A 20386-nucleotide genomic window follows, 5' to 3' on the forward strand; every position below is an offset into this window, starting at 1 on the left:
CCAAGAATATTTATTGACTGCTATACTACAGTCCTTGCTGATCAGAATCGCTGGCAGAGCCTCTGCTCCAGCACGTGTCAAACAAGAGCTGGTGTGTGCTGGGTACCTACAGAGGTACCTGGCAAGGACACAGCATGTTTTAGTGGGACTGAGAGAGTTATTTTTGGGAAGAAGGAATAGCTGCCAGTAAAGGACAAGGCTCCAGTGGCTGCATTTCCCATTTTACATTGTTTTGGCAGAGCATTGCCTGACATACCAAGTACATGTTACAGACCTTCTGGAACAATCTTTCAGAAAACCAGTAAGACAGTTTGACATGACTCAGAAGATCTAGATTGCACTGGATGTGAGCAACCAGTGAGAAATTGAAATATTTGGTGCAAATCATTGCACTTTTTTGTGACTCAGTTCTCACTCTAAGCAAGAGAACTTGTGCCTTTATGAAAGTGCTTTGATTTTCCCACGATAGGCACTGTATCATTTCTCCAATTCTGTATGAAATAATGATCTCTGGAAATAGACACCAGGGCAAGAAGTACACCAGACAGTCAGAAGCACAGCATGTCCCAGGTACCTACCACAATTACTCGCTGGAAGAAAACCAAACCAGAACTGGTGACCACGACACAGCGCAGCCAGTCCTCCGTCCATGCAGCACAGTACACTGCAAAGGTTTCAGAGATCCTGCCTTTTTCTTGTTGCTCATGTCAACATCAGTTCTTGCCACATTTCAGGCTAGTCTCTCTCTGGACTACTGCATCCATGTAATTCACTAGCACACTTACACTGCATCCTTTGCTGCCTTTGTCATGCACCTTTGGAAGCCTAAGTTGCACATACCAATGAACCCCTTCCTTCCTTCCCTCCTTCTTTCTTCACTGTTTTTTCTTTTCTTCAAAGATTAGGCATCACTGCTGGGGATTTTTATCTGTAGAAATGATATGGAGAAAATGTGGATTATTTCAACTTTGATTTTCTGTGAGTGATTAATTTGCTATTTCTGCTGAGAGATTCAATTCAAATTCCACCTGATTTGCAGATGGCTTTTAAAAAAATATTCTCTGAATCAGAAATTACTGTTAATAAAGAAGATGGTATGTGATGACAATTTCTGGTGCTCAGAAAATAGGAGACCTAATTTTACACATTTTTAAGGATGCTCAGCTACAGCATAGTTAGAGTATCAAGTATCTGGGACTAGCTCTGGGCTCTATTATTTCTTTCTCATACTTCTGGACGGAAAAGCCCTGAGCTTTTTCAAAGTTGGGAACTTGGTAAGTGGTATTACTTCCCTTCAACTTCTAGTCCAAAGCCTTTACTGAGAATTTGTGTAAGCACATTACTAAGTGCACTTAGGTGAGAACTAGAGTCACTGTTCTCAGAAAGCATGAATGGGTAAATAGGTAACAAGCAACTTTAGGCTTTTCTAACTATATAGAAGCAACTGTTCCATTGGACCAGGGAGCTCAATGGAAATTAACAACCACTGTAGACAGCACCGTACTTCCAGGGGAGGTCTCATCTCACGTGGTTTTGAACTGGCACCCCACCAACTGTGGTTTTGTGTTTGAATACCAAAAAATGTAACAACATAGATGTAGGCATAGATTATTATTATTTTTATTGCTTTTGTTAAAAAGTCAGTGAATGAACGATGGCACTATGCTGTAAAAACACAACATTACTGAGTGATCTGACAGTATGAGGTCCATTATGACAAGATTTTAAACATGAAGCATAAGCTTCACTGTGGATTTCCAAATTAAAAAAAAACAAGCTTAAGAGGTAAATGGATTAATAATAACTGATGTATGTGGAATATCAATACTAAGTGAATACAAAGTGGACTTGCAAAAACCAAACATATAAAAATCATGTCCTGGGTGAATCTCCATTATAACAAAACACCAGTGCCTATAAACTCGGTGCTTAGCGACTGAAAAAAACTATGGCAATATTCCTAATTCTGAAGTTAACCCAACAAAAACATATCCAAGGGTATTATTGCACAATGTTGCTTTAACTGGCTTGCAAACTACTTTTGCATTAAGAAAAGTGAGACTTACTCTTTTAGATATGTAATCTTATTTGAAAGATGCACTGCAAAATAATGGCGTCCTAATTAGAACTTCTATACCCTTTATGAAACAGTTTAAGCATATCTGGCACATCATAAAGCTCTTGAAAGGACTCCACTTCAGAAAAAGTCTTTAGATTTCCTAAAGGATGGGTGTGCATAGAGTAGTAAATAAAGGGGGAAAAAACGACAGTGGATGTTACTTTCCCAGAAAAAAAAAGATGTCTTACATTACACAGCAGATCAGAAATAAATAAGATGAAATTTGAAGAGTCTGAATACAAATCCTTGAATGATGCTGCAAGAGTCACATGCTTCACCAATTAATGTCAGTATATTTTGTTAAGAATAATGCAATTACTATATACAGTATGTTTATCAGATAATGCTAACTAACAATACACTAAATTAATGGTAGTTAAAGAAGAAATATACTAAACCAACATACTTAAAAAAAAGGAAGGCAACCCCCAGTTATGCATAGTTACGATAATGTCCAGCTCCCTGGAGTTCAATGGATTCACACCTTCAAGCATCAGGAAGCAGTTTTCTGAGGTGTAAACAACATAATTAACAGAACCCAGCCAAGCTGTAGGGGAGTTACACCAAAAAAAATTTCAAGTCCAATACAAATCACCTGTAAATGTTACCACTGCACAGCTGCAATGGGGCAGTCATCCATTGAAAGGTTTTACACTGACATATTTCTTCAAAAGACCTTCTAAAGGATGTGCTATTTAACTTGGTGGTGATCCAGACACAAACAAAAATGTGACAAACCCAAAGCACTTAGGTTTAGAAGCACTTATTGAAGAATCCACACCATATTTACAGTGTATTGCATATGACTGCACACACTAGCAAGTTTCTCCTGTTTACTATTTCTTACGTGGCATCTTACTCTTCACAGTATTTCTACATACTAAGAACAGAAGAGTCTTTCCCCAGGCAACCAGCTTCTCTGAAATGGAAAGCCACCATGCCCTTATCTTGCTTTGCCACAGTAAGGTGTGTACAACAAACACGACAATGTCAAATCCTCACGGACAAAATGACTCAGTTCTTCCCTTTGTTTCTTGCTCAGCTTCTCTGCTCCCTTACAACTATGCAGGTCAGTCAGCATCCAGTTCTTGTCTAGTAAGAAGAGGCTTCCCATCTGTATCACCCATCTTTTTTTTGCATCTCTTCCACAGCTTTCAGCAGAGCTGCTCGCTCCTGCTCAAGAGTGAGAATGGACTGCTTCAGTTTGCCTTCATTGGTCAATAAAAGCTCTACTGTAGCTTCAAGGTTTTGGATTTTTCCATTAGCCACCTATCAAAGTAAAAAGACAGTAGGGGAGAAAGAATGGGAAGGAAAAAACTGGTAAATTTATTAATGACTGAAACCATCTTTAAACTATTTTTTGAGATTAATATATATAAAATACTAAAGAAATTATGAAAAATTAAACTCAGAATATAATGCAAAGTAATGAAATTAGAAAGTTGCCAAATCTCCAAATTTTATACCAAAGAATTGCAGGTTAAGATAAGCTTCTGTATGGGTCAGTTGGGAGATATTTTTGGCCAGCCACAGTTGTTGCTTTGCAAAACAAAGACAACTCAACATGTTAGCTGCATCCTCATTTCACCTCAACATTGAGTCCAATGAATACCAGGTTTGAAGGCAAAGGAGAAGAGGATTTAGAGCAATATGCAAATGAAAAACACATTGCGAAAAATTTCAAAAGTTCCCCCTCAAAAGGCTGCAAATACTGGCATTCTACTTTATGGTGAAACAAAGTATTAGATGGTTCAGTCACCATGTGAGACCTGTAGGTATTCTGACAACGTCAGGTATCTGTCTGGAAGTTTCAGCACTGGATAATAACATTTAGAGACAGGATGAGTACAGGGTGGTCTTTGCTTTCAGGAAAGTATTTCCCTTTCTGATGAGCCCACTACCCATCATGTAATTATGATGGGTTAAAAAGTTCAGCCCTTGGGGACAAAGTATTGACAAATGATATTGACCCATTGACATTATCTGGTGATGCATTTCCCTCCTATCAGCAATGGGTCACCTTCCACCCTATGAAACAAGGTCTGATGCAGCCCACCTCCAAGACAAAGGGATTGTTCCAACACTACAGTGTAAGATGGTGAAGTTCCCTGCTGTGATTCTAGCTGCTGACTTGCCAGTACTCAGGTGGAGATGAGCTTCATAATAAACTGATTAAGGCTGTCAAGTCTATAGGGACAGGAGTGGGTGGAAGATCACAACATCACAGAGTGGATAGGGTTGGAAGGGATCCCTGGAGGTCATTCAGGTGCAACCTCCCTGCTCAACCAGGGTCCCCTAGAGCATGTCATTCAGGTCTGTGTCCTGAGTGCTTTTGAATAGCTCCAGTGAGGGAGACTCTACAACCTCTCTGGGCCACCTGTGACAGTTCTCAGTCAAGGACATTGTAAAGTTCTCATGTTCAGGTGGAACTTCCTATGCATCAGTTTCTGCCCATTCCCTCTTTTCCTACTGCTCTGCACCTCTGAGTGGAGCCTGGCTCCATCCACTTCACACCTTCTCTTCATATCCTGATGACCTGCTCCAGGAGCTCCATGTCTCTTTTGTTCTGAGGAGCCCAGAGCTGGGCACAGCACTCCAGATGTGCCTCACCAGTGCTGAGTAGAGGGGCAGAATCACCTCCCTTGACCCACTGGCAATGCAGTTCCTAATGCCCCACAGAATTCCATCGGCCTTCTTGGCCACAAGGACACTCTGCTGGCTCATGGACAGCCTGTTGTCCACCAGGATCCCCAGGTCCTTCTCCTCAGAACTGCTCCCCAGCAGGTTGGCCCCCAGCCTGTGCCGGTGTCTGGGGTTATTCCTGCCCAGCTGCAGGACCCTGCACTTGCCCCTTGTTACATTTCAGAAGGTTTTTCTGTGCCCGTCTCTCCAACCTGTCGAGGCCCTTCTGAAGGGCTGCACAGCACTCTGGGGTATTGGCTGCTCCTCCCAGCTTTGTGCCATCAGTGAACTCACTGAGGAGGCCTCTGCCCCTTCATCCAAGTCCTTGATGAATGAGACAAATAATACTGGGCCCAGTATTGAACCTTGTGCAACACTGCTAGTCACAGGCCTCAAACTGGACTCTGTGCCACTGACCACAACCCTTTCAGCCAGTTTTCAATCCACCACACTGTCCACTGTCCAGCCCACACTTCCCAAGCTGAAGATCCTTGATACAGGTATTTACAGGACATCACATCTTGATTATCATCCCAGAAATCCGTCTTCCCCTTACTGTATCCAACAATTTCCTTGTCCATATTGGCCCAAAGCTTTATGAAAATATCTTGCAGAAGAGTGCCTCTCCTTCTGACTTCTCTAAGGCTCAAGCTAGAACCTAAAACAGGATCAGATCTCACAGGATCAGAATGTACAGCTGAAGAAAATTTTTGTTAGGAGGGGCAATCTAAATCTGCATGATTGACTGGCTTTAGTCAGGAAAAAGAACCAATGTCTGAGAAACCTAAACTTCCCTCAGCAATTATCTTACTAAGTTTATGTCTAACAATAATCAAAAGGTTTGAAATGTCTGCTTCTTACCCTTGAAGTCCCTTTCTCCATCCAACTAAATGCACAGTCAAAAGTTCTATAGCAAACATCTGTTATAAAGCAGCCAGAAAACGGACTTCTTACTCAGATAAGCAAAGAATAACCCCTTACAAAGAACAGATACACTGCCTCTGAAAAAGCTGCAGAATATATATTTTAGAAATTATTATTTCACGTAATGTTTAAACAATCTGGAAAACAGCTAAAAATTTGCAATAGAAAGTATGCCTTTATAGACAATGCATCCTTTCTAATGTATCCTTAAATTGTGACATTAGAATTAGTATACCCATTTTTGGCAGAGTAGTATCCCTGCTGTAATAAAGCAGTGACTGAAAATATAAAAATGAAGCTGAAAAAGCACTTTATTTTTAGTTATCTTCTACAGATAAGATTTTAATTAAAAGAGAAGAGGCAGTGTATTGAATCTTTTCACTAACTACAAGTATATGCTCTAACCACCCCTCAGAATTTCTTCTGCATGTAAAATTTGACGGCTAAACTAAATAAAACTTTAAGTGGCTACATTTTAAATTCACTAGACCAAACACCAATCCCTCCTGTGAAGTGGAGTAGGACAGGCTCTTCTGAAAAGGTGCATCAATTAAAAAATTAGAATGTTAATCATATATGAAATATAAATTGTACCTGTAGTTCTTCCAGGAGATCAAAGTTTTGTTTGCGTAAGCTGCTGTTTGCCTTTTCTAATTTATCCAGTCTCTGATTGTCATTTAAAGAAGAATCTATAAGCTCATCCTGAAGCACATGATATTCAACTTCATAAGCTTGCAACTGCTTGGCAATATCCATTTCAAACACCTGTTGTATAGAAAAATATTATTAGGTGCTGTGCAGATCAAAATTGTTGCTCTTTCAAGGCTTTAAAATCTATTGATCTAGATCTAGACTCAGATATTTAATCAATGCATACAAGAAAATAACTTATTTTTTGGTATACACATTTTCTATTGTGGAAATGGCAAGCCTGAGGCAGTAGAGTGCAATACATTGGCATTGGATCTACTTAAAAATTTTGCTACTGATTTGCTGCCTGACTTCAGCAAAACTACTTACACTAAAGGTTTCAAGGCTGTGGACATTGTAGGGTATTCCCCTTTTCAAACTGAATACATCTCAGTTTGGCATAAACCCTTCTAGTCATACTCAGAATTAGTTGTCAGTTCAGAAAAAGTGTGGTCCAAAGTCCTGCCACATGTGTAAGGCTAAGTAAAAGAAAAGCCTTAAATGAAAAACTGTAGACTTTGCTATCTTTATTTATGACTCTATAGTATTTTTACAGACTGAAAGAATAAATTTTCTATCCTTACACTAACACACTTAACAAAAACATAATGTAACATCAAAATACATTTCTATTATTGTTAAATACAAATCACTGAAACGAATGCTCAGTCTTATCCATGAACATTAAGAAAAACTTTTATTTTAAAAGCAGATAAATAAACTGAGATGCAGAGTGACCCAAGGGAAAAAAACCCTACTATTTTCTTTTCCTTTTTCAAGGTTTTGGCAAACATCTGCCTTCAAATTATTCATTAATATGACTCCAATTTCCACTACAAGCAATGAAGAAGGTAGTAAATGAAAAGGACAAGTGTGCCAATCACAGAACATAGAAGAAATAAAAGTTGTTTTAAAAATGTATTTGAAAAATACCCCACGAAAGGAAATTCCAGGGTCATTCTTTGTTTTTAAACCTCTTGTACTTTATTCATTTTGAAAATCAGTCAAATGTCAAATCCCATATGAAATACCTCTTAAAAGTAACAAGGATATTTGCCTATTTTATTTATCTGCTCTGTCTACGAAACTTTAACTGTTGGTTAAAGAAAACATCAGATTATGAAAAGCTTCTGTCATATGTCCAATAAAAAATTATCTCATAGTTAAATAGCAGCAGAAATGTATTTACTGAGCATCTAAGCACAGAAGGCTGAAATACAATTTTAGTTTGAGTTTGATTACGCATAGGGAATTTTCATTTTCTGTGAATCTGAGCATCTCTGGGGAAGACACCCTGTTGAAATTTCAATAAAACAAGCAGCGCAATTCAGCAGGGCAGAATGTTAGTTCCTCTCATGACCTCTGCCACTTTTAGCCTCTGTGCTCCTGAGGAGGGAGGGAAATCCCTGCTGTCATAACCAGAGTATGAAATCTGAAAGAAGGGAAACTTGAGGCAATAAAATGTTTGATTTGAAACCTAGCTAACTGAAGGCATGTTAAGGCATGGAACCAAAGGCCATGCTGGAGAAGGATGAGGAGCATGGGGATTAACACAGGAGCTGTGTATGGACTGTGGGCTGGTCAAACAGCTTCTCTCTTCAGAGTCAGCCCTGATCAAAGGGGGGAACTGCTCTTCCTTCTACTCACTTCTACCTTCCCACTGCTCTTCCTTCTACTCACTTCTACCTACCCACTTCAAATTTAGAGCAGTCAGGGCTGCCTAAACAGAGCATCCCTCCCTCCTTCAGCTCAAAGCACATGGTTTTCTGCAGGTCACCTAAGCACTGCAAGTTTTTCAGCCTGACAGGTAACACACAACCTCCTTTGCCCCTTGGAAATTCCTTCTTTCCTTCCTCCTGCACAGACGTTCTAGTTCTCATGTCTTTCCTTTGACAGTAAGCACCAGGAGCCTTTTTTCTGGCCCCAATGTGAGCTGTGTGCCCCTGAAGCTTTGCTGCCAGGGCTCAGAGCGAGCCCTTCAGCAGCCCTCTGCAGAGCACTGTGCTGCTGCTTTCTTTATCAACCCACGGGCTTTGATCTCTGGCAGCCCTTGGTGGGTGTCAGCATCTGCAGTTCTGCACAGCACAGCCCCCATGTTCTGGACCACAAAAGGACTTCAGAAAAACTGGCTAAAGCCCATCTTCTATTTGTCTGCTGCAGTTTAGATGTCAAGTGTAAAAAACACTTAGGGTTTTTAAACAGGCAAGCCTTAATTTAAATAATTTCTGTTTTTTCATAATACTTAAGTATCATCTGGAGTATTAGCAATGTTGCATCATCTTCCTTGTCTGCTGTTCAAAAGAATTGTATCAAGGATTCCAAGTCTTGCTCTCTAGAGTCACTACTCACTGCAACAGTCTGCACTGCCCAGTGTACTCCCGACAGAATTAGAAAGGTGCTGCTGTTACACACTGGGCCAGCACCATAAAGGCCAGTAGAGACAGAGTGGATGTGGGAAGGCTTCTAATTTCATTAAGGTTAACATTTGTGAGGCTCTTGTAAGTCAATTTTTGCTTCTGATATGAGACTTGGAAGGCAAGCTTTGATGAAATAAGAATTAATTTTCACTAAAAGTTTCATAAAGTGACAATAACCAATGGTTACAATATCATACAAAGCTACTAAGTCATCTTGGTTTACAAGTCATCTGCTTCCAGAAGTTTTCAACATCTTCCAAACTTCAAGTGAGTTCTCAGCTTGAAGTAGTAGCTGTTCTGCTTTTTCTGTTGAGAACTTAACAAAAGCATTCCTTTGCATACCTCTCATGTGTTCAGTTTATTTCATACCTGACTAATGGTCTTTTCCATCTGTACCAAACCCAAGTTGGGAAGAGTGCTTTTAATAAAATCAACAATAGTTTCTAGATTTTCATGCTGCAGAATCAAGGGCTTGTGGCTTCCCAAAAGGCTTAAAGCCACTTTAAATATAGCCTCTGATCCTTGAAGAAAGAGCATATCTGTGAAAACAAGGAAAAAACAGGTTATATCAAGCAAACACATCTTTTGACAAGAATATCAAAGCCAAAAATAGTCAAAGGACAACAACTTCTGATAGGAGTGACCTGGAGGTTAGATACACTGTGCTGGACATGTGCTCTTGGCTTTAGAAGTTTTATAGGATCAAGATTATTACTGTGAATACCACACTTGACTAACACAACACTTATTAATTTGTTTAGTGAGTTTTCACCAAAAAAAAGCAATTCAAGTTTAAGCTAGGTCTACAATAAACTAAGTAGTCAAGTTTATCAATGTTGCCACTTTTTGTGCATGTAATACTTTAGTGGACTGTTTTCATGCTTGTAGGAATATAAATTTGAATAGAAATCTACTCCCAATGCCCTTTAAAAATCGTAGTACAATAGGGAAAAAACCTATACCTGAAGACACAACTGAAGAACTGAAATTTGGTTTTTCTCTCATGTGGTGGAAAAGCCACAAAACCACAATAAAACATTTAGCACATGAGGCTAAATGCACACTTTCCAGTAGCCTCAAGTTTCAGGTGCATGTGTTTATTTTTAGTAGGTGTCTCAACCACTTCTGTTAATATGCTAATAAGGGTATTAATAAATACCCTGAAATCTTAGTCATACAGCTTAGGTGTAAATATTGCAGGTGGCCCTGCAATGACAGCACCTGGCATACCAAGCACACTGAAACCACAATATACAGTGACCTTTCAATGTAATGTCCTTTCCTTTCCTTTCTTTTCTTTTACAAAGTGCTTATGTATTTATAGAGTAAAGAAATAGAAGTCTGCAATAAAGGCATCAGAGAAGAATCCCAGTCTGTACAAACAGCATTGCCCTGCACTTGACTTTCCTGCTACTGTCAGAATCTGCTCCTGGTCTCACTGAAGGGCTCAACTTGCTACAGACAAAAGCATCTAATGAATTAAACAATACTCATGGAGGTGATAAAGGAATAGAAGATACTGTGGAGTTTTTATCATATTTCCTAAATATAAAATTACTTTGAAAAGGCTTCTCTCTTGTTCTTTCCCTGCTTTGTATTTGAAGCTGTGAATGCAGCCACAATCAATATTTCAATACACAAACACTTCACTTAAGAAGTAGCATAGTTAGCATAGTGACACAAAAAAAAGGCTTGATACTAAAAAAAAAAAAAAAAGAAAAAAAAAAAAAGAAAAGAAAAGAAAAGTAAAAAAGTAAAGCAAAGAGATAGAAAAAACCCAGCATGCTTTCCAGCAAAACTACAGTTATCTCTGATGTAGTGAAGAACCTATGAAAGCACTGGCTAACAGCCTTTCTTAGTAAAACCAAACTCTATTTCCAAATTTGTATTATAATGAAATTCCCCTCTTGCACTCTTTAGCTTGCAATGTTGAAGCTATAAGTCATTTCACTCTCTCCCTCCAAGAAAGAAAAGCACAAGTAAAAACTAACCACAAATCTCACACGTTCTTGCCATTTGTCCTAGAAGGGGTGTAACATTTTTCAGCTCTGTGTTGAGCTGACTGTGAACTCCAGTGGCAGAAATGATTAAAAAGTTGTAACAGAGAAGGCATCTGCCTCAATTCTCTATTGAAACTCATAAGTATGGGAAAATGATTCATAGGGAAAGCTCCGTATTAGGACAGGAAATACTGAAGAACAGCTAGAAACACAAAGTGAAAAAAGCAAAGCTAAAAAGAATGTGTTTTTATGATTCAGCACCTGCCCCATAATGACATGCAGATTAACTCAAGGTGACCTGAAAGTTGTTAATGAAAGTCTGCATGACTGAGCTGGTAATACACAGCTGAAATCCCTCTCTCATTTAAAACAGCAAGTATTTAACAAAGACCTGTTTGTTGTCCACTCCCCATGCTTTATATTAAGCAGGCTCCCAGCCAACAACAACACAGTGAAGGTACCCAAATTAATGTCAGCATGACTGGCAGGCTACAAGATTAAAAAAAATTACGTTTTATCTACAATCTTGAAACAAAATAAACACTATTCCATCAAATCTCCTCTATGAAAAAGTAAGCAGGGGTACTAAAGAACGCATCTTTCGTAACACTCTACTTTCATCAGCTCCTGCTCAGAAGTGTTCAAAGTTTGGACAGATAAATGAAAATTTAAAAGGAGTTTTGCTATTTGATTTATAAAACAGTCTAACCCATTTATTTTACATATTGCCTGTTAGATGTCTGCAAAAAGCATGCTCTATGGAAATGCAAAAGAATGGGCTGTAACAATTATATAATTCAATATGAGCGGGCTAGTTTCAAATACTAGGGGTTCAGAAATTAACATGCTAGAAAATGGCAGTGCAATCTCAGACTATTAGTAACCTATAATTCAGTCACTTCAGCATCAACATTCTTTCCTCCCAAGGGTTCTAATAAGTGAGCAATGAAAATCTGTATAAATATGTTCTGCAGGAATGTGTGAAGATATAGATCAAAAATGATTGGATTTTTAACTTGCCATGTTGCTGCTGACAGCCATTGGCAGAGGAACAGCTCTAACCTTTTTTGTTTAAAGTTGTGTTTCAGAGTCTTTAGTATGGGTGAGGACAAGACTTTACTTTCTAATGTAAGAGAATGTTCAATGTTCCTAACCAACATAGCTCCAGTAAATACTGTTTTAAGGAAATTACTAAATACCAAGGAGATACTGAATTTAAGGAAAATACGAAATACAAAGCTGCAAGTGTTGGTCACATTGAACTTTCTAAAAAACATCAGAGGTTTCTAAGAAGCAACAGTTTCTGTCACACATGCTTTTCTCTTCTTGATCTAAAATCAGATGTATGGAGATCATGTATCTGTGCCTTCTATTCTAATGCAAAGTCTTTGTTTTCTAAAGCTCTACAATCCTTCAATGACAGAGAAAATACTAATCTGTGTATTAAGGCAGAAATCCAAATATACTGGATACAGAAGGCACTTTTACAACATCACTGCAGTCAATTGCATTCAAACACTTCTTACCATGTACAATACTATGAAAGATTAAGAATAACAAAAAGAGGAGCTGATTATAAACAGTATATGACACTTGCATACAGCACCTAATTTGATTCCTACAGATTATTACTGTCAGCTACATACTTGTTGATGCACATTAACCTGCTTTGCACTCTTCAAGGAAAAAAAGATGCTCTTTTCCCTGGAGTTTGGATGCTAATCATGGGACATATAGTTTTAGTCTATACACCATCCTTTTCACTGTGAACTTTTCTAGCATTACTTTTAGCATGCCCTTAAACAGAAGCTAGACAGGATTCTCTTTGGTTCTTCCTGAGCTCTATATTCCTATTTGTGGTAGGCAGAACCATATTTTTTTAAGTCAAGAAAGTGTCAGTATTAATCTGCTAATGATGAACAATTTCTTCATTGCATCTCAATGACTAAGGAAAATGAAACTGGCTTCTCACTAGAAGAGAAGAACTTGGGAGAAAGTTCCAATCCACCCCACTCATTATGGACAATCCAGTACCACATAATGAAGTGGAAAAACAAACAACTGAAAAGGAAACAAAGCATCTTCTCAGACATCAAACAGTCCATGAAATATACATGGCATGTATATGGTAGATGGCATCAAGGTAAATTCTTAACTGGAATTTAATTAAAAAAGAAAGCTTCTGTAGATATTAAAAATAGGCTACAGAAGTGACTTTAGAAACTAAACCCCAGATGATGCCAAACATTTTTGGAACTAAAACTGTCAGGACAAGAAACACTAGGTTAAATGTCTTGTATTTCTGCAGAGTAAGTCCATGATTACACTGCAAGGGCCATCTCTGTGTGCGTCTTAAAACATAATGCTCAAGCTAATTTTCTGCTGACACTGCTGGAAATTATGATAATGGACTAAATAGATATACTTCTCAGTATATCTACATCATCTCTTTTCAGCTTGAAAATAACTAATTGTTGGTGTTGAAGTGTCATTGTCATAATACAATGGCTGCCTTCACAGCATCAAATTTTACATCCTCTCTAAAAGTGGTTACAAGGTGGGAAAATGTAATAATGGGGATGAAAAGACACTAGGGACTGTTGTTTACTTTTCTCCTCTCTCATCCACTTTTACTGATATACTGCACATTCCATAGGATGACTTCTGTTGTTTTTCTTCTGTTCACAGTAAGCAAAATATTTCTCCTGGGTGTCTGAAACTGCTTGGATAGTAATGCTATAATAATACCAAGATTCCACATGTAAGACTTCAAAAAGAACAGAGAGAAGTTTTATGAAGAATTACCAAACACTCTGGATACAAATCCAAGGGGAAACTGGGAGGCAAACATGGTGAGAAACCAGGGAGCAGCATAGAGGCTGGGGCCAATCTCATGAGCCTCCAGGTGGTTATACAGATCTCGATGGTAGTCATGAAGAAGTCGAGACAATTGGTACATCTGGATCTAAATGGAATAAGAACAAGAGAATAAAGATCAACACGTTTTAACATTCATAACAGCAAAGTCCATGCTTCATCCTTGTCAGAAACAGAAAGGTATTGTCAATTGATGTTTGGATGAAATTGTGTGGAAACAAGAAATACCTGGAAGCCACCTAAAAGACACAGGATGGGTCACCTCTGAGCCTACAACAGGCTCATTTGTAGGGTCATTTGAACGCAACAGAAGTCTTTTTATTTATAGTTTCCACAGTTTCCCCACAAGTATTTTGATTTGAAAATCATGCATTTAAGATGATGTATTCTTTTCCTAGATTATCCTTCCCTATTTTTAAGAATTCAATTTAAGTTCAGTTTCTGACAATGCTAGCTGTATTGCATTATTATTATTTAATATTAGCATCTTTTACTTAAAAAAAATGAAATCATACCTGCAAAATTGTCATATCAGGACGATACTGTTTTCTCAGGCCCATGTCAAACATAAGAAACTTCAGCATTTTAAAAGCATCTTCTTCACTCATATGAAGCAGTAAAACTCCTGCTACAAAACTAAGGCCCTGGCAATATCCTACTTCCTGGTCCAGAAGTGAATAGGCTTTCAAAATGTTGTAGAGTGACAGTTGCCCAGCCCCCAGCTGTGCTGAGAAGTACGGATGTGTTGGAAATGTGCGCCCTGCGAAAAGAGCTGAAGTTAGCGACTGGAACTAAAAAATAAACAACATAACCCCCAAAACCTTGTCATACTGTCAAATTAAACAGTCTTTCAAAACTGTAGATTCTTTTGAGAAGTAGATTTTGAGTCAACCCAGAGGAAGACCATAAGAAAGTTAACAATACAGAACAATTGACTCTTATACTCCACCACTGCTTTGTTACAGATTTTTTCTAAAACTTCCGAAGGCAAAGTTTTCACTTTTAGGAAAAACCCTCCCCCTATCAAACTTCCACTGTGAAATACCTCAATGGAGGAGAAATCTGAATACCTCTTTTGTTCTACTATTAAGTGATCTTGTTTTCTGGTTGCCCACTTGTTAAATACTACCCCACCCTTTAGCTCCTGGAATGCTGCTGTGCTACCAGATAATATCAGAACTCCTGTTTCAAGACAAAGCCTGGGGCAGAGTCCTTCTGCCATCTGGAAGCTGCTCTAGCCTGTCACATGGGACAAGGCATTCAGTTCTGAGTAGGTCTCCCTGGCCAGGCTGTCAGAGTTGAATGTTACAGAATAAGTATTTCTAGCTTTCAAATGAGAAGGAGCTTGCATTCCTTTGCTTGAAGGACAAGTTACTACAGCACACTGAAGGCAGACCTGCACTGCCTCACTCAGGCAGCAAAGCTCGTTTCTTGTTAAGTCATGAAAAAGAGTTACAAGCTCAGCAAGAATAAGAACGCTAAGAAGTTCTAAAAACCAGTAAATGGAGGAGAAGAACTGCTAAACTCACAAACTGACATGCTTCTGAGTGCTCTGATGTTGGCTTAAATAAGAATTTTAGCCTTTATTTTGGACCAAAGATCTCTGACCCTACCCAGAAGAGACTAAATGAACTGTGATATCACTAGAGCCCCAGAATGCTCGAGGTTAGTACCTATTACTTTACTTTTTAAAATGCAATAAAACAGAACCTAATTTTCCTACCATGTTCAGCAAACACCCAGTGATGGATGGTTTCCTACAATGCTAGCACTGTGACATGTAAATTGGGCCAGCAAAACAGCTGCTATACCTTAGCTCTGCACCCATATGCACACTCACAGCCTCAGGAAGCACTATTTACATCTGAGGATGCATCAATTCAACTAAGTGTGAGCAATACTATTACAGCTTTGGCTCATACTGTGTTAACAAGACCTACTTAGCCTAATTTGGGAAAGATTGTCAAGTATTACAACCACTATATAGTGAGAACATAGCTTTTTTCTTTCAAGCTGTAAGTGCACGCTCTCAGAAGGATTCTTAAAGATTAAGAGAAAATGCTTCTGATGGCCTGAAGGCACACAGGTCACAACATGCAAATCCCTTCTAGCTGCCTATCCAGTTATGCTGTCCGTTACCATGCAGCACAGCAGTATTTCAATGTAAATCACTAGGAAGTCTTCAGCTTCCTGATTCACCTTATGGTTATGACAGGGCCCAATCCCTCTTTCAGCTAGCGGGCTGGCAAATAGCACCCTGGAGAAACAGCAGCTTGCATGAAAACCACCATGAAGTTACCAATTTGCCAACACAAGCAGTCATTTGTTTCTACAAGAAGAGCACATGGCTAAGATGAGAAGTATTTGTGCGCAGAACCAGGTAGAAAATATGAACAGCTTGCTGAGCCAGTAAGCCCCAGTCTGCCATTTGAGACAGCCAAGCTCAGACTGGCTGTGCTCCCTACTGTCCAGGAGTTGTCCCAGCACTATCCCTCTGCTAACGTGTTCAATTTATTTGTCCAGCACAAAACTGTTCACCTCTTACTGAACCACTTCAGTGTCCCACCCTTCACTGCCAGGGCTATCAACAGCAGGTATGCTGGACCAACAGGTATTTGCCAGTAAATGATCTCTGGCTGTATGTTCATGTCTCTCTCAAACACAAAAGACTGTCTGGCACTGCTGGTCCAGGGGAATGCCTAGATTGGTTTGCAAAGTCTGAAGGGAGGCAATTTACACATACTGCCACTGCCCCTTCCCAGCTGGCATTAAAGCTCCTTGGACTGTTACTTTCCCAGTGCCAAGTCAAAACCAGGCAGGTCTGCCAAGTAGGGGAAAGTGAAGGTGGCAGCCACCACCCTCTCCCACCTCCGGTCACGCCACTTTCTGCAGGAACACACCTGTTCCTTCACATTCCTATGTATCTTCTATGCACTGCTTTGGTTTTTTGACTTACTTTACCAAGTGTTCCAAAAGAGGAGAAATAGCCTCTTTTTATCTAAAGCTTAGGTCACCACTTAAGTTTGACAAATCTTCTCACAGTTTAGTACCCACTGAAGACAGTCAGCACATTAAGTTTTTAATAAAATAATAAATGAGGGCTCCCAGACAGCTCTGGGTAAAGGTAATCCTTCCTTATCAGGCAAGAAAGGGGGTAGATCCACTTGCAGTGAAAAATGCTTAAATACTGTTTGAGTAGTTATAAAGAGCAGAATTATGATGGGACAATTTTGTACTACTGCTTTACAGAAAAGATGTAAGAGAAAATAATGCAATAATAAAAATAAAATAATTCAGATCAATCCAAGTACAACTTTTTCCCCATAAATTTTTATCCTGACATTTGGTTACTTGCAGTGCATAATCTCCTTTGATGGAGTTTTTAATTGCAAATTCATTTAATCAAATGCAGTGATAATGGACTTCTTAAACTGACCCATACAGCTCCTCAGAACCAAAGTGTCAGTGCTATGCTCTGCAAGACATTGATTTTTTGCCTTTATTAGGGAAGAGCATATTAAATACTGAGTTCAATGTGGGAGCATCCCACACAAAAGGGCTGTGATCCTCTTGGAAAAACATCAGCTTCTGGTTTCTCACACCAGATTAAAAGCAGCTCTTACCAACAACCTATTATTAAATAGTCAAAGGCATTTTGTGTGCGACCTTCTTTAAGTATCTCACAGAGATCACAAACCCTTTTATTAATTTCAGACCACCACTGTACTTACCTAGGTCAATAAGAATTGCATGCTGCTGGGAAGTTAGTTGCTTTAGGAGTTCTTTATAAGGTGTGTCCTTTGGTTGTTGTTTACTTGGAAACTGATGTTTAAGATGGTATTGCTCAGCTAGAAACTTCCAGATCTCCCCACGGTGGTGACGTGGTACTCCTGAGCAGAGAAAGCAATTAAATCAGAAATTTGTACTCCTACTGAGGCTTCTGCTGTAGTTAACAGGATTGAGGAAATGAAGATGCATAGTCAGGCAGATCCCTATTGGCTACTTCCAGTGGACCACAGAAGTAGATGAAACTACAGTGCTTTTAGTTCCTCAACCAATAAAAGACATCAGCACCTTAACAGGAGTGATTTAAAGCAGAAAGAAATACTATGAACTGCCTAGGGTTAATGCTTACATCCAGTCTGAGAAGCACTAGAAGAGGCATCAAGAATTGCAATACTTGTCTCTGAATATGCTTATCTCAAATTTTTCTGTGTAAAGTACACAATAAAGTACTGCAATAGAACTAATTCACACTTTTTTCTAATATAGCATGGACTCTGATGTTATGAGTAGGTTTTAGGAAGGTAGGGTGCACACATATCAAAATATAGATAAGTACAAATGAGACGTGATCTAGAGACTACAACACAAGGCAGATAATCAGATAGCAAATACTGTATTTCTAGTTTTGCTATTGGCTTGCTTAATGACTGGTGCATATAAAAATGTTTTAAAGTTTGAATTTATTCTCTGTAAAAACAGCAGATGTTACTTAACTATTTCACATAAGTAATGACAGCTTTCGTTTTTAAACTGTATGTAAAGCTCTGAGAGTAAAATTAATTCAGCACAAGACTATCACTCACTATTAAATCAGCTACACAAGAAATCAATGCACTTTCATTTGGGGAAGTGTTCCATCTAATCTATAATGTACTGGAACCAGACACTACAGTTTGAAGTAACTTACAGCTTGAAGTTCTTAGGACTGTTTTTTTCTTTTGGTATATTTGTAACATATGGAGGACAATAACAATAGGAGAAATCAAGATTTACTGAAGCATAAAAGTTACACGGAAAGATAACAAATCACATTACGATTTGATATTGTTAAAAATCTAGAACTACCCAGTTATCTTAAATGGGCAATTTGGTTTAACTTGCTTGTATAATTGCACATAGCCAGGTGCAATATTTAAAATATTAAACTTCTGATAGTGGTTAAATCTTGATACTTCCTTTATATGTTGGAAGCTTTGTAAAGAACTAAAAAAAGCTCCTTGGACCTATCTTCACCATTAGTCCATACAGCACTCAGCTTAAGGCCTTTGGGTCCAACCACGGCAAACCAACATTAAGTAATAGCCCAATTTCTTAGAACATGTAAAAAACATCTTTAGGTTGTATTACTTTTGCTGCAGTGGAGATAGGGGTGGTTGGTCAGCCCTGCAATAGTGAGGAAGACTGTAAGCGGTGTCTGCAAGGACAAAGTTCCTGAACTCAGAGAAAGTTCTTGACCTCAGAGAAAAGACAGTTCTGCAGAGATACTACGTCTACTGTTTGTGCACAGACATAGTACACAGCCTGGAATAGAGAATTTCCAGAAAACAGTGCAGAGGGCTTCTTCAGTGATTCACACAGTCATTTATTGGCACTCTCCAGGCTTTTTTCTCTTTAATTGTAACTTTTAATTTATAAAATTAGATTGCAAAAACTGTAATGCATTGAGGTAGTATACAACTCTCCTGGTAAGGGCAGATGTTATTCAAAAATGTATGCTGTAGTTCCAGTGATACAACTGCAGCTACCACTGAAAGGGACTGGTACCTGCATTTGCATAACCATTATGGTACCAAAACTTGTTACTTGTTTAGTCAGCAGCCTGAGGAACAGCACTAGAGAGAATGGTTATAAGGAGTGGTTAAGTGGCCACAGTATTCAGATACAATTTACATGCATTTCAACAACTCAAAAAACAGTTTACCTTGTCCAACAGCAGAGTGTATTTTTTCCACATCAAATTTAATCTTTGACCTTCCAGGTGTACTCAACATTTTTTCCCAAATCAAAGTTACATCTTTTAAGCATGGTGTGATTTCTTCATAGTCAAGTTTCAGGCGTCTGTTCTGCAAATTGTTTTCAGATGCTAAAAAGTGATATAATGGATGTAGCAGTTAATATTGTTTACTATTTGTAAAATGGATTCATTTAACTTACAACTGTCTGGTGCTACTACTTGAAATAATTAATATCTATAATTCCATGATTCTGGGGTTGGATCAGTTTATTTGGTTTTTGAAAGATATTACGTGCAATATTAATTGTGTTTGGCCAGTTAAATTGAATTCCCTACTTCTAATCAACTCCTAAATATGAAGAATCATGAGATATGATGACTAATGAAATAAACATATGATTTTCATAACAGGAATTTTCATTTTCCCAGCTCTTTAGTGCAGAAGACTTTCAGCAAATGAAAACACAAATCCAATTCGGTCATTTATTTGTTATGCATACAGCCCCGTAATAGTAGTAACTAAGTAAAAACAGTAGCTGGGAGAGCATCAAAAAACCATGGCAGAAATGCAAATGACTTTGTAGCAGAGTGTAATTCCAAAGTTTAGAAGTAGAGCTAGAATTTCAAAGGTTGTCTTGGTAAAGTTTTCAAGTTTTTTTCCTGTGGGGGCATTTTAGTACTATCATGTGCCCAGAAAACAGGATTTTGTAATATTAATCGTGTAAACTAAATAATTAAGCATGTTTTGTGACAGTGGATGGATCTGTGCAGGTAATAAGACCAAAAAAATAGAAGAGGAGAAAAAAAGATGTAGTTCATATGAGATACAGATATGTCAGTCATCTATTTCTAAAAGGATGAAATGATGAAAGAAAATGCTATAAGGAAACCAAGATGAAGTTACAAAGACAGCACTGAGGAGAGACAAACAGTGGGA

General features: G+C 38.5%; 1 protein-coding gene across 6 annotated transcripts in view; it reads right to left on the reverse strand.

The window, feature by feature from the left end:
- Nucleotides 1–1609: 1609 nt before the first annotated feature.
- TBC1D1 (TBC1 domain family member 1) overlaps nucleotides 1610–20386 on the reverse strand; it is a 98599-nt gene continuing 79822 nt past the window's right edge. For all 6 annotated transcript variants that reach the window (XM_058802974.1, XM_058802972.1, XM_058802973.1 and 3 more), the window contains 7 exons: nucleotides 19417–19578; nucleotides 17441–17599; nucleotides 14225–14469; nucleotides 13638–13797; nucleotides 9202–9371; nucleotides 6320–6490; nucleotides 1610–3388 (listed from right to left, as the gene is read on the reverse strand). In XM_058802974.1, coding sequence (XP_058658957.1) covers nucleotides 3239–3388; nucleotides 6320–6490; nucleotides 9202–9371; nucleotides 13638–13797; nucleotides 14225–14469; nucleotides 17441–17599; nucleotides 19417–19578 — 1217 coding nt within the window. In that variant the 3' untranslated portion in view covers nucleotides 1610–3238. The remainder of the gene's footprint in view (nucleotides 3389–6319; nucleotides 6491–9201; nucleotides 9372–13637; nucleotides 13798–14224; nucleotides 14470–17440; nucleotides 17600–19416; nucleotides 19579–20386) is intronic.

The sequence above is a fragment of the Ammospiza caudacuta genome, chromosome 4, assembly GCF_027887145.1.
Source record: "Ammospiza caudacuta isolate bAmmCau1 chromosome 4, bAmmCau1.pri, whole genome shotgun sequence".
Classification (NCBI taxonomy): Eukaryota; Metazoa; Chordata; class Aves; order Passeriformes; family Passerellidae; genus Ammospiza; species Ammospiza caudacuta.